The sequence below is a fragment of the Clinocottus analis genome, unplaced genomic scaffold (genome assembly GCF_023055335.1).
Source record: "Clinocottus analis isolate CAN_PGR_092001 unplaced genomic scaffold, fCliAna1.0.p SCAF_14, whole genome shotgun sequence".
Classification (NCBI taxonomy): domain Eukaryota; kingdom Metazoa; phylum Chordata; class Actinopteri; order Perciformes; family Cottidae; genus Clinocottus; species Clinocottus analis.
In genome coordinates, this window is record NW_027175865.1 from 10,130,782 (window position 1) to 10,142,334 (window position 11,553).

At 40.7% G+C, this 11,553-nt stretch overlaps 1 protein-coding gene across 3 annotated transcripts; it reads right to left on the reverse strand.

Annotated features, from left to right (window-relative positions):
- Positions 1-1,444: 1,444 nt before the first annotated feature.
- Positions 1,445-9,620, reverse strand: LOC137784483 (catenin beta-1-like). Of its 3 annotated transcripts, none has more exons than XM_068575191.1 (17): positions 9,473-9,620; positions 8,445-8,494; positions 7,708-7,917; positions 7,364-7,614; positions 6,971-7,209; positions 5,574-5,775; positions 5,311-5,455; positions 5,069-5,172; positions 4,670-4,804; positions 4,341-4,544; positions 4,054-4,212; positions 3,837-3,956; positions 3,463-3,613; positions 3,237-3,358; positions 3,037-3,097; positions 2,469-2,664; positions 1,445-2,376 (listed from the first exon to the last, which is right to left on the reverse strand). In XM_068575191.1, exons 2-16 carry the CDS (start codon positions 8,455-8,457, stop codon positions 2,474-2,476), a joined length of 2,307 nt encoding a protein of 768 aa, XP_068431292.1. In that variant the 5' UTR covers positions 8,458-8,494; positions 9,473-9,620; the 3' UTR covers positions 1,445-2,376; positions 2,469-2,473. The 3 variants fall into 3 exon arrangements, with proteins under 3 accessions (XP_068431292.1, XP_068431293.1, XP_068431294.1); XM_068575192.1 differs by having other exon boundaries at positions 9,464-9,613; XM_068575193.1 differs by lacking the exon at positions 9,473-9,620 and adding an exon at positions 8,650-8,769.
- Positions 9,621-11,553: the final 1,933 nt, after the last annotated feature.

The window sequence follows — 11,553 nt, forward strand, 5'->3', positions numbered from 1 at the left end:
GTTACAATCACAAAACTATTGAACAACATGCAGTGACACATTGGCTCAGATCTATTGTCATGCACCCAACTCTACTTGAGGATCCAGACCGTATTCACCCATGGAAAGTCCTCCTCCATATTTTTCCTCTGATGTCAAATTGACCTTAAAGGCCTGCAATGATGGATCGTTTCCAAAGGTGTGAAAATCTCCACCAATAGGTCTTTTTGTGTTAAACCTTTTTCAAGACATGGAATAATTATTATTTAACAACATGGACGTGTCACTGAAACAGACCATGTTTTGATATGGTGCAATTATATCTGTGAACTCTTAATTAATGATTTAAATTTGTTTCGAGTACAAACAATGAACATCACTCGACTGAAAAGAAAGCTCTCCTTCATGCTTTTGCAGTAAGTGATGCTCTAACTTCCACGATAGCAGGAAGTGAACTTCTTGAGTTGCTCTCATAAACCACCTCAAACCTTTTCCCGGGCTCTTATACAAAAACTGCAAATATTGTTGAAGTGGTGAAGCCAGGACTCTTGCTCCTTACTATCTGGCGTTGTAGCAATCTAGATATTTGATTTTCTTCTGTCACACTCATCTTCACTTGTATTAGTGTCAGCTAAATATCAAACATACAAGCTTATTTAATGTCTGGATACAATATTGTAATTTCTCCCTAGATATTTTACCTTGAATAAATGTGAAAGCACCTCAAGTGTGGGAACACTTTGGGTCTGCCCTTTAAATTAGACCTTAAAGTGCTTATAAAATATGCACTTCTTCAATGAAACACATTAAAACCCTTCAGGATGCTTGTCTTAATAATAGACTGCTTCAATGTTTCTGAAATGCACACCAGGATCCATCTTTATTTGGAAGCGTTTTACCTGATCCGATGTGAGGTCCTGGGACAGGGATGTTATGTGTACAGATTGTAAAGCCCTCCGAGGCTAATCTTGTATTTGTGATTTTGAGCTATACAAAATAAACTGAATTGAATTAAGCAACAACAGGAACCTTGACTCTAAGCATTGAACACTTTTTCTGACTTGCAACAATGCCGTTCTTACTTTACCAGAACAGTCTAATTACAACCGTTTAGATCGGAGGTGAAACAATATTGAAATAAAAAGTCATAACGAGCACCCAGTTCACCTTTAGGCATATTAGAGGTTGTATTGTAAATGCAGGCAGTTTTCTTTAGGCTCACCAACATTTTTTGGTTGAAATCCGTATTTCAGGCATTCCCTCTGTCTGCTAAAATGTAATTTCAGAACGTGAAATATTAAGAAATACTACAATGTTTAAAAGTTGCAGATCAAGATAGTTCCACTCAAGTAACTCCCTTCATTTTGCTTTCACATATTTGTAAAAGCTTTTGAACATAGGCCTGTCTATCAAAGAAGTAAACTACATCATTTGGAAGAACAGAAGACACAGGGCAGAGGCTATATGAAATAAAATGCCATTTTATTTTTCAGCCGTGTCATAACCTCGTCTCCAAAATAAGCACAGCAGGACTACAACTGGTTTATCAACCTAGCTACCCTTGATAGCACATAAAACTGGGTTTTATTAGACCACCAATGATAGCGTTAATGACTTTTCTATCAGACATCCAATGATAGCATACAAAATAGTTGTTAACCTACCAGTGATACTGTATATAAAACACTTGTCTCTAGATTTATCCCCAACCCACCCTCGATTTCACCCATCTCCCTCTTTAGAACATTTGTGACACTGACATTTTATGCTTAAACAAGCACATATTAAGAATGCATAATTCTCCATTTTTGAGATTATAAAAAAACTACACAATGTTACACTTTAAGTCAGAGTACATTTCAACTGATTATTAGTGTTCTACACATTCGGCCATAAACCAAAGGAACATTGTATAATATCACTATAACTTAACACTACATGTAATATACGTTTAAAAAAAAAATTACAAATGATTAGCATTGAAGAAAAAATGAAGATGGCTAGTGCGAAGGCAAGCTGGGTCAGTACCATAACAGAATGAGTAATACAAAAGAAATAAAAAAATAGAATAAGAAAAATAGAAACAAAAAACTGATAATACAGGCAAGGCTAAAACATGTGTTTCAAACTTTTAAGATCCACCTCATGTGCACTCATTCATATAGGCAATCTGCTCCATTGTATGACTCCACTTCTGATGCTTTAACCCCTTCTTTTCCTCCCACTACTTCAACTTGCTTTAACATTCCAATGGCAACCATCTTCTATATTTTCTTGTGTGTGGCACTTTCCAAGACCTCTTATTCCTCTCTTTACCTTTAACACCTCTACAGGCCAATCATAATGCTGCTTCAGACAATAACAACCAATCACAATTGAGGTTCTATCCGAATACAACTGTAAAAGAGCACAAGACACAGTATTTCATTAGTGTGTTGCCATTTATGTCAAATATTGCTTTTACTGTGAACTTGCAAGTTACGTCTTACCAATCCTACAGGTCTGTGTCAAACCAGGCCAGCTGGTTGCTGTCCATCAGGTCTTGGCTGTGGCCAAGATCTGGCAATGGATCAGTGTGGTGGCCCAGGTCGGGCAGAGTGTCAGCATGGTAGTCAGCACCCTCCATCATGGGGTCCAAAAGAGAGTCCTGGCCGTAGGCTGCTGGGTAGTTCCGGTAGGCTCCATCTGGAAAGACAAATAATAAAAACGATAAATTGGTAAAAAGAAGAAGATGCATTTCCTTCATCCTGAACAAATACAGAGTGATCGGCTGTCATTGCAGGGTGGCACGACAGAAATGATCAGAGGCAAGATACGGTACATAATTTGAGAATTTGATGAACTTGGGTTGAAAAAGAGGCAAAAGCTGCTATGCAGGAATACAATTGTGTTGCAAGTCACACAACATTCAATACAGTTTGTGCATATTATTCAATCAATATCAAAAGACGGCAGAAAAGCCAAAACTTTTAAAAAGATTTAATTACATTAACCAAAATGACAAAATAAGGTGAGAAACAGAGTGAGGATTTCATTAAAGATAATGCTAACACTTACCATCCTGCCTGTAAGCCAGAGGGTCTCCCTGAGCTCCCATATCCAGTCCCAGGTCTCCAGTCTATAAAAAGGCAAAAGTGTCATGTATAATGTTAGCTTATGTCGGAGGAGTTCTTACAAAATATTTGCACGCACATTTTTTAGCGGAAAGTTGACCATCCCTTTATTATCATATTGTGCATCTATAGACATGCGTGTACCTCGTTCCAGGCCATGGGCTCAGTTCTGAACAAAGAGCTGGTCAGCTCTACTGACAGACGTTTCTTGTAGTCCTGGGGCTTGTCCTCAGACATGCGGAACAGGACAGCTGCAGCATAGGTTGCTACAGGAGACAACACAAGCCAAGTACACTTAGTCTACACAAGTACACTTAGTCTACACAAGTACACAAACGATCCAAGATGTGTGCACAGCCCGTATACTCACCAACGCCCTCATTACGGGAGTGCAGCAGCTCAGTAAGCGGTGCAGTGGCTCCTTCAGCTTCAATTGCCTCAGCAGCTTCCTTGTCCTGAGCCAGTTCACACAGCACACCTGCTGCCACACGCTGGATGTTCTCCACTGGAGAATACAGCAACTAGAGATGGTGAATAGCAGAGAGAAAGATTAGACGTTTGATAAAAGCCAGACAGTTGTTGACATGCATACAGTGGAAAAAAAAGCAAGAACAAAGGAGAATTAAAGTTACTAATAGAGTAACACAGCTCTGATATTTCATAAACCTAACCATTTAATTGTAAAAGTTGTAAATAGTTGCAATAGTTTGTTTGTCTGTAGTAAGATTGGAGTTAATGTTTTACCTGAACAAAGAGTGGAATGGTGTTGAGCCCTCTGATGACAATTCTGTTGTGGACGTCACGGGCCAAGATGTGCAGCGCTCCTGTGCAGCCTTCCACTATTTCTTCCATACGCACACCCTCCTGTGCGTTGGAGTGGAAATGAGGGAAGTAAAATACGTAAAAACTCTAAAATATTCAAATAAAGTAAGCTTAAAGGGTTGTTGACTTGGTTACACACCACAAACTGCTGCTGGTTGCCTCCCATGCTGGTGCGCCTCTGGGTGTCCTGGTGAGCCCTGACGAGCAGTTGGACCAGTCGGGGAATGGCTCCCTGCTCCCGCAAAGCACTGTGGTTGGCTGGGCAAAGAGCCAGGTTGCGGATCAGACCAACTGTAGCCTAAATGGGGGGGAATTACATTTATTTTAATTAGAATTAAGTCATGTCAATCAATGTTAGGATATGAAATGTAACAGAATGTTCTGGGTAAAATGTGGAAGTGCGGAGAAAGTGAGATGACTAATGACCTTGATTAGTGGCCAGTGGGACGGAGGGTGCAGTAGTTTCACCACCACAGGCAGGCCGTAATGAAGGCGCACGGCATTCTGGGCCATCTCAGCGTCCTGGTGGCGGGAGGTCAGGTGACGTAGGGCACAGACGGCTGGCTCTGTGATGTCTTCTCTGTCGCCAGCCCTCAGCACGGTTCGCACCAGAGCCTCAATACCTCCAACCTAGTCATTGGATCAATCAGTGGAATGCATGTTATTACACAAAAATAACACAGCAGACAGAGAATTCTTAATATACACCCCACAGACCTGCAGTTATTGCTGAAGGTTGTGTGTATAATACGCACCTGGCAGACCATGAGTTTGTTACTATAGTTGTTGCAGGTCAAGTTGGAGAGAATGCCAGCAGCACATGTCACTACATTGATGTCATCACTGCCCAGCAGCTGGACCAGGGTGCCCAGAAGACCCTCCATTCCCTCCTGGAGAGAGCAGAGGATGCGATGGACGGAACAAAAGTAAATAAATGAGCAATGACTACATCTTAAATAATTTAGCCTTTTGTTTCATTTAATACTTTATATGAAATGGAAATCCGACAAGAGGCTCCTGTCATTCTGTAAAGTACATACAGGCTGAATATACTTCTGTCTGTTTCCGCCTGTAACCCCTCTTTCAGAAAAAAAACCATCAGGACACATTTAGCCCCTCATAAGAAGTTAGCGTTTGTGACTAGTGTGTTGTACCTGTTTAGTGGCAGCATCTGAAAGATTCCTTAGAGTCCAGAGGCAGTTCTGGACCAGACGCTGGCTGGGGTCTGTCAGATGAAGCCCCAAGGCCTGCATGCCTCCTACACACATACAAGCCATCAAACAAACAAATTCATGACATCAGGAAAATGTCACCATAGTAGCAAACCACAACAAGAAATTGTAGCCCAGGACATTCATGTATTTTTCATTAAGTTGTTTTCAATTTCTGTACATACCAGCCTCAACGATAGCAGGTTTGTTGCTTGAGCAAACGGAGAGCACCTTGAGCACTCTGCTTGTGGTCCACAGCAGTTTCTCATATGTGAAGGTCCTCATGATGTTGACCAGGGCCTGAGGACCACCACTGGCCAGAATGATCAGCTAAAACAAATTCAGGTATGTTGTTATTATGTGCGACAAACTGCTGCCAGCCAAGTGGCGTCAGCAGACACCTCAGCCACATCCACCTGAATAAAGAAATATGTTTATCTTCCAATACCTTGCTTTCCTGGTTTCCATAAGCAAGGATCTGCAGGCAGTCAGTAGTGATTGCCAGAAACTTGACATTGGTGTTAGCCAACAGGGCTACCATCTTCTGGAGTCCTCCGGCCAGGCGCACCGCCATCTTTGCCCCTTCCTGATGCAACAACAGATTGTGGAGCGTGGTGATGGCGTAGAACAACACACTGTCCACTGGTGAGCTGGGGAAATAAAGTATCAAAAAATAAGCCTACCAATAACACCTTTTTGAATTATAGTTTCAGATACAAGTACACACAATTGTCACATAAAAAGTCTTTATAAAGTGATGTGTTGGTGACAACTGGGTCAATTCATCGCAGTCAGCTGTGTCAGAATGAACTCACATTTTACATTACAAATATTCGAATAAAACAAGCTTGAAGTTACAATTTTTGTCCCCAGGGCACTGTGTCCAGTGGGAATCTATCAATTCTTTGGTTACTCAGGAGCACTTTAAGAGTACGACACAGTCCGTCCTAAAAATGTAATATTCATGCCAACAACATTTTTGTAGTCTTGTAAAATCTGGTTTTTGTCAGCCACTGTCAAGCAACCGTTCTATCTTCCATTTGAAGTGAGGTAATATGATACCAGGTGCTAATTCAAACACACACATGTGATATCCAACAGGTTGTAACTTGCCAGCTAACGTAGTGTTGTGGCTGTATGGTCTGGGTTTTCATGGGGATAACAAAGAGAAAAGTTAAGGAGGACATTTTAACATTTTCAAAAGGGTTGCATTGTGGAGTATTCTTCGAAATGTAGCTAGTGGATGATGATTTGAGCTGGTTTTTAGAGTGTAGAAACTATTTGACAGTGATTTTTTTCACATCTAAGCAAAGTAATAAGTCAGTTTTGATTTCCCATTAATGTTCAACTTACTAGTCAGTCGTGTTTGTTTATGGTGAGCTAATAGTTAGCGAATCAAACTAATGCTTAATGAACGCTATACTTTTAACAGTGTATCTTCTTTTCTTAAACATTCATGTGTTTAGTCATGATTGATAGGTTCTTAGCTGTTGCAGCAGAGTACATTGTTAGCCACAACCAGTAACATAGTTGAGAAAGAGTAAGCAAATTAACTAATTTTTGTTTATTTGTGTGTGATTAACAGAACACTGCTGTCTGCTTAATATACCTGAGCCTAAAACAAACATGTCATCCAATTTAGTGGCCAATTGGACAAACTCAAAAAGTATTTGATCATACATTATTAACTGCCATTCATTGAAACAGCGAGAAAAAAAAAGGAACACAAACTACTTTAAGACAGCAGATTTGCATTCTTTTTGCTAGTTATAGACCATTTGGATGTGTGCACACCAATACTGCAGATATTCTGTGAAGAGCCCCACAATTTGTCCAGTTTCTTACCCCAGCATCTTGACCAGGGCAGGAATGCCTCCAGACTTGAAGATTGCAAGGAGCCCCTCACGATGGTGGGAAAGATTGTGCAAGGTGCCAGCAGAGCAGCGAGCTGTCTCCACATCACCGGTGTTCTGCATGGCACGAACAACGGCTGAAACCATTTGTGGTGAGCGCATCAGAGCATGACGCGATGCCTCCTTCTTTGACAACTGATGCACCATTACAGCAGCTTTATTCACGACAACCTAAGACAGAGTCGATTTGGGTTAGGGATGCATGTTTTAGAACGGGATTTCAAATGCATTGCCAATAACTTGCATGACATCACATGTAACTCAGCAGGCATCATTTTGCCATTTGAGTGTTTTCATGTGATAATTCACTTTTTATTTCACATACCTGGTCCTCATCATTGAGCAGTTTGGTAAGCTCAGGGATGGCACGAGTGGCCAGCTCAGCATCATCTTGATAGTTAATGAGGTTGACCACAGCATGCTTCAGCATCTGAGAGGGCTCTGCCAGACGTTGCACTGCAGTGGGGTGGGCAGCATCCAGCTGAGTAGGTGGAATCTGGATGCCCTCCTCCAAGGTCTCTGGGAACATAGCAGCACGCACACGCTGGGCCCGGGTCATGGCATAGCCCTCCATGTCTGAAAAATAATGAGATGGCAATTAATACCATTTATGACATAGTAGCCTTTCTGATGTTGCAACTATCATAATGTATGCAGTATCTCATATACCTGTAGGCTCAGGAGTGAAGGGCTGGTTGAACTCCCAGTCATAGAGACTTGGATCATCCTCCTCAGCATCAGGATTTCCCTTGCCACTTAGAGATGGTGCTGAGGTAGTTACTCCAGACTGAATGCCAGAATCCAGGTAGGACTGCTGCTGCCACTGGCTCACTGCAGCCTTGCTGTCTCCCATTGCCATGTCCAACTCCATCAGATCAGCTTCACAAAACCAAGAAATTAAATGAAACACAGGGTATGACAGAATAGGAGTGTACGAGTAATATTTACCTCACTTTTACTTAGTTTCCTGTTATTTACAAATAATTTTTAAGAGTAATGTTAAAGGTTCTTGAGTTAATGTCAATGGGAGTTGTAAGAATTAAAATGTGGTTAGTTTATACAATTTTTGTTTCAGAAGGAGAAAAAAAGAGAGAAAAAGGGTGTACTTCTCTAGGCCTGATGCCCTTATGTACCCACAGATTGAATTATGTAAACAAACAAAAAAATCTTGGAGAAATTTAAGATATAACAAAAAAGGAAAAATACATTTCTTGGGATACTGTGACATGTGCTCGCCTAGCTCCCATTTCCCCCAACTTCGGCAGTGCCAAAAAGTTGATAGTATATCATAGAATTATGTAAAAATAAACTCTTACGTAAACGCGTATGTACGTGAACAGTCAAATATGACGAGCTCTGTTCATATCAACGTGAAAATACTTGGTTTGAAAGTTTTTCATACTTACACTGGGTAGCCATTGTTCTTGCCTGCCCTCAGCCCGCACAGCAGATATGTCTGCGTGAAAGGAAACAAGTGCAGAGGGAAAAATAAGACAAACTCGCACTCAACCTTGAGTTCTTGTTTGCTACAGCCAAACCTAATCGTAATGTTTACGCGTTTTTCCGACGCTGTCTCATAATAAGCCCGCTTGTCTCCTGTGCTAACGTTACCTGTACCAGCCGCCTGTGGTTCAGAAGCTTGTTTGCCTTGCTAACGTAGCTAGGAGGGGAAATGCCGAGCCTCCACCTCCAGCCGAGAGAGCAAAGTGGTGGGTATTTCCAGACCAGCACGAACACAATTCACCATTCAGCGGCAAAGAACATCAAAGGAATATTTCTCCCCCTCCCCCCACCACGGCCAAGTTCCGACCTCGCAGCTTGGGTTTCCAATGAGAGAAACTACCCCTCCGCCCCGCAATCACTTCCATGACTCCTCCTCTCGTGGGGTGCCTGAGTAGGAACCTGGAAAGCTACCTAAGAAAAACCACAATCCCATCTTGACGCACAGGTTACACCACGCAGTAAACACATTTAAAAGAGCATATAATCCAAGTCGAAGCGCCTCCACTGCTAGCTAACAGCTTGGCTGGTTTACCCTGAAAGCTCGCTAAAATAACCCCTCCGCTGGTTAGCTACCTAGCTAACATAAACAAACACAGTTATGGGCTTCGCTCACAAAGCACGAGCTAAATTGTTACGACTCGTCACGAGGCTCATCCAATATCCTAAGTCGCCATCGCTACACATTGATTCATTGTACGAACCGTGACTTTCAAGCGAACCCTCCATTTTTTAAAAATTGTGCTTTGATTAGCTTAAGCTAACCACAACGTATGAAAAGTAGATCCAAGCGCCACCGTGCAAAACCTGCCGTGCTGCCAGCCAAACCAGAAAACCCCACCGGAGCCCCCTCCCGAGCAAAAGATGGTTTTCTTTTACATTGACGCGCTGTAAATACGTTACATAATAGCTGTAGTGGACATACAATCTTTACCAGAGTCAAACGGCTCCTCCGTGGTTCTTGTCGAGGATTTTGTGTCCTTTCTCTTGGCTGGAAATGGGAAAAGGGCTGCTAGGTGAACCACCCGTAGAAGTCCGAACCACACCCGCTGTTGCTCCGCCGAAGATGTTGCTTCCGCCTGTGCGTTCGCACATCAAGATGGCGAGGGAGAAAACAGTATTCTGCCGCACTCGGAAAACTAGAGCGCCATTTTAAATAAAGTTTTAGCATATAAACTGTTATTTTACAGCTGTTGGCAGATGTTTATATCGTTTAATGTGAAAGGAAGTCGATCTTTTCAGGTTTTATATTTTAGAATGACGTAAATAAAAGATGTGTGTTAGGGAGGGCGAGGAGCATTCATTAGAATGGAATGTGATTCATGAGCTGCCGGGATATGATAGAGGGGGGTAATTAACATGCAGCTAACTCAGACACACACAACTGTTCCCTAACAGGGCTTCATCGCGCACCCATTTGACTTATTCAATTCTTATATGTATGTATGTATGTATGTATGTATGTATGTATGTATGTATGTATGTATGTATGTATGTATGTATGTATGTGTGTATATATATATATGAATTGAATAAGATATATATATATATATATATATATATATATATATATATATATATATATATATATATATATATATATATATATAGTTTCTAATGTTTTTATTTCACAGTTAAACAAGGACTTATTTAGCAAATTATAAATAGCAGTGGTTAACTGGAGAGGAACAATCATATAGACCACATCATTAAACCATAGGTTGTAAAATATGGTGATTGAATCTTAGTATTCAATAGAAACCCACCATCTGATCCCATGAGCCCATATTAAAAACTAAATATTGATTGTAGGGGGGAGGTCATTGAATCTGCTGTGGATTCAATGGCCTTTGATCCTTTGTTTCCATAATTGCTTTTGTGGTGACATGAACTGCAAAACTTGTGACAATTGATCCGATGAATCCATCACTAACTGATTGAAGATGGGCAGTTAAACATACATACTTAGCTATATATATAGGCTACAAGTGGCATGAAAGGGGTTAAACACATTGCCCTATTTTTTATTCTTGAAATTGTATAACATTGGTTATGTATGCATCTCTATTATGGGCTGCAGTCAAATTGCAATGCACATGACTGCATAACATCAGTCCACCTAAATGTATAGTGTGCATCTTGTGCATCTACTGCAGCTTCAGCAGAACAGAAACGATAGGACAACTTGCTTGGACCTATATGAAAAAATAATTTGTTGATATGAATTGAAAATGAACAAAAGAGAAAGTGGCATGTTCATGTGTCGACTGCATGCCATAGAGTAGAAAAGATCGTAAGCATGTTGGTGATACCGCATTAAATAGAAACGGAAATGTACGCATTAGTTATTAGTTATGCATTAGGAATAATTTCTATTCATATCATTGTTCAAAACAGTGTCAGCAATGTGTAGGAGGCTAATGAAAAAAGTTACATGTGTGTAATGGTTATATATAATATCAGAGTGAGGAAGAGAAATAACACAGACCATGTGCAACCAGAGTGAATAGAAATGTGATGTAATGGCATTTATTTCAGTGGCTGCATATGGATTTTCATTAGTTTCTGCTTCTTTTATCAGTATGAAGAACTAACATCAAACCTTGAGGATAAAACTAAATGAAGCTCATCCCCTGTATCCAACTGTGGCAGAGAGAGAAGCAAGTCTATGTAATTATTACCAAAGAAATAACCAATGCTGCATAGCATATACAAAAGACAATATGATGCACAACTGTATGTCTGCAAGATACCATCACAAACTTAGACAGTCCATCAGGAACATTTCCTGACCATGATAATGCAAACACTTTCTAACACGTTTTTATCTCTCTGGCAAAACAAGTCCTAGTTATCCCTTGCAATCAGTCATGCAAGTTTATTTCCAGTCTTTGAATGATAATAATCTGAAATGTAATGTATTCATCTGCTTAGAGCTCATGAAAATGCACACACATTGAAGCGTTCTTAAAAAGATATCAAGAGAAAATATTCTGATACAAGACACTGCAGGAT